General features: G+C 49.4%; 1 protein-coding gene across 1 annotated transcript in view; it reads left to right on the top strand.

Moving 5' to 3' along the window:
• The first annotated feature begins 2,041 nt into the window (after positions 1-2,041).
• LOC147471537 (uncharacterized) overlaps positions 2,042-2,500 on the top strand; it is a 1,947-nt gene continuing 1,488 nt past the window's right edge. The window contains exon 1 of the mRNA XM_086538170.1: positions 2,042-2,387. Coding sequence (XP_086394296.1) covers positions 2,042-2,387 — 346 coding nt within the window. The remainder of the gene's footprint in view (positions 2,388-2,500) is intronic.

The following is a 2,500-nucleotide window of genomic DNA, read 5'->3' as shown; positions in this document are numbered from 1 at the left end:
TCACACTCACACACATACACCACGACACACACACACACAAAACTCTGCTACTGTCTCTCCCCCGCACACTCTCTCTCACACACACAGAACACAGCTAACACAGACACACAAACTCTCTCGATCTCTCTCTCACTCTCCCCCTTCATCTCTCTCACAACATACCACACACAAACACACCCACACACACTCTCTCTCTCTCGATCTCTCTCTCCCCTCTGCACTCGCGTCGTAGCATCACACACACACGCTAGCAACTTGATCACATCACACACACACACACACGCACACCACACACACAGACGACTCTCCTCTCCCCTCTCTTTCTCTCCCCCCGCCCCTCTCTCTCTCTCAACACACCACACAACACACACTCTCTCTCACTCTCTCTCCCCCTACTTCTCACACACCATAACACAAGCACACACACACCACACCCACACTGTCTACTCTCACTCTCCCTCGCACTCTTCTCACACACCCACGACCTCACACACACACCCTCTCTCTCTTCACTGCTCACTACTCCCCTGATCACTCGTCTTCTCACACACATACCACACACACACACACACCAACACACTCTGTCTTCTCTCTCTCTCTCGCCCTCTCTATCTGCTCACTCTCCACGCAACGACACATAACACACTCACACACACAAACACACACACTTCTGAGATGTATCTATCCCAACATTTGCCTCAGTCTCTCTCTCTCGCACATACACAAATATGATTAATCATATTATCACCATTAACCTTATTATCGATATTCATGCCACCGCCAAGGAATCCTCCATCCATTTACAACGCCAAATTCAGATCCAAAAATGAATTCGATTCCCAAACTGGAGGAATTGGCATTACGCTTCTGTTGCGAGCTGTATTTGGACTTTATCCTTAAGCCTCACTTCTTGCTTGAGACTGAGACCGAGCAGGAAGAGGAGTGGGAAGAGAAGGACGAGAAGGAAGAGAAGGAGGAGAGGAAAAGGGGGAGGGAGATGGTTAGGAGGGAGAAGCAAGAGAACAAGGAAAGGAAGATGAAGGAAAAGAGGGAGAAGATGGAAATGAAGGAGAAGGAGAGGAGGGAAAAGGAGGAGAGGAAGAAGAAAAGGGAGAAGGCGAGGGAGGAGAAGATGGAGATGAAGGAAAAGAAGGAGAAGTAGATGAAGGAGTTAAAGGAGATGAAGGAGTTAAAGGAGAAGGAGTTGAGGGAGAAGATAGAGAAGGAGAAGGAGGAGCTTAAGATAAAGAAAGAGAAGGAGATGAGGGAGATGAAGGAGATGAAGGAGAAGAAGGAGAAGGAACTGAGGGAAATGAGAGAGAAGAAAGAGAAAGAAAAGGAGGAGATGAAGGAGAGGAAGGAGAAGGAACTGAGGGAAAAGAGAGAGAAGAAAGAGAAAGAAAAGGAGGAGATGCAGGAGAAGAAGGAGAAGGAACTGAGGGAAAAGAGAGAGAAGAAAGAGAAAGAAAGGGAGGAGATAAAGGAGAAGAAGGAGAAGGAGAAGAGGGAGATGAAGGAGAAAAATTAGAAGGAGAAGATGGAGATGAAGGCTAAAAATAGGGAAGAGAAGAGGGAGATGAAGGCTAAAAATAGGGAAGAGAAGAGGGAGATGAAGGCTAAAAATGGGGAAGAGAAGAGGGAGATGAAGGCTAAAAATGGGGAAGAAAAGATGGAGATGAAGGCTTAAAATGAGGAAGAGAAGAGGGAGATGAAGGCTAAAAATGGGGAAGAGAAGAGGGAGATGAAGGCTAAAAATGGGGAAGAAAAGATGGAGATGAAGGCTTAAAATGAGGAAGAGAAGAGGGAGATGAAGGCTAAAAATGGGGAAGAGAAGAGGGAGATGAAGGCTAAAAATGGGGAAGAAAAGATGGAGATGAAGGCTTAAAATGAGGAAGAGAAGAGGGAGATGAAGGCTAAAAATGGGGAAGAGAAGAGGGAGATGAAGGAGAGTAAAGAGAAGGAGGAGAAGAAGGAGAGGACCGCTCCTGTCCGAGTTTCTCTTGAGGCTGTGGCTTCCGTCCTCAACGGGTATCAGTGCAAGATGCTATCCCGGCAGGAAATCCATCTCTTGAGCCGCTTCTGTTCCCAGCACAAGATCCCCGTCCTGAGCACCAAGCAGATCAACGGCTTCATGGGCCACAATCCCAAGCCGGTCATTGAGAGCGAAGCCTGCAGGGTGTTCCTGAGGAACAGGATGGAAATCCTGTTCGTAAGTACTCCCAGGAAGTTCCTGAGCTTCCTAGCGACACTCGCGACCGGGATGAAGCGCCTCGTCGGCGTCTGCCTGCAGTGGTACTGCATCGTGATCAACGCCTACGTCCCGGAGTCTGCATGCAAGCGCCCCCTCGAGGACGACACCGGAGCGCAAGAGAGCAAGCGCGCCCGCGGTAACGTGGACTGGTACCGACTCGTGACCAACGTCAACGACCACCAGTCTGCGACCAAGCGTCCCCTCGAGGACGAGACCGAAGCGCCAGCAAGAAAGCGCGCCCGCTTCATC

This window comes from Penaeus japonicus, unplaced genomic scaffold (assembly GCF_977035675.1).
Source record: "Penaeus japonicus unplaced genomic scaffold, GWHDUDI00000001_assembly GWHDUDI00000007, whole genome shotgun sequence".
Classification (NCBI taxonomy): domain Eukaryota; kingdom Metazoa; phylum Arthropoda; class Malacostraca; order Decapoda; family Penaeidae; genus Penaeus; species Penaeus japonicus.
Note: the sequence above shows the minus strand (reverse complement) of the source record. Positions and strands in the feature narration are given on the sequence as shown.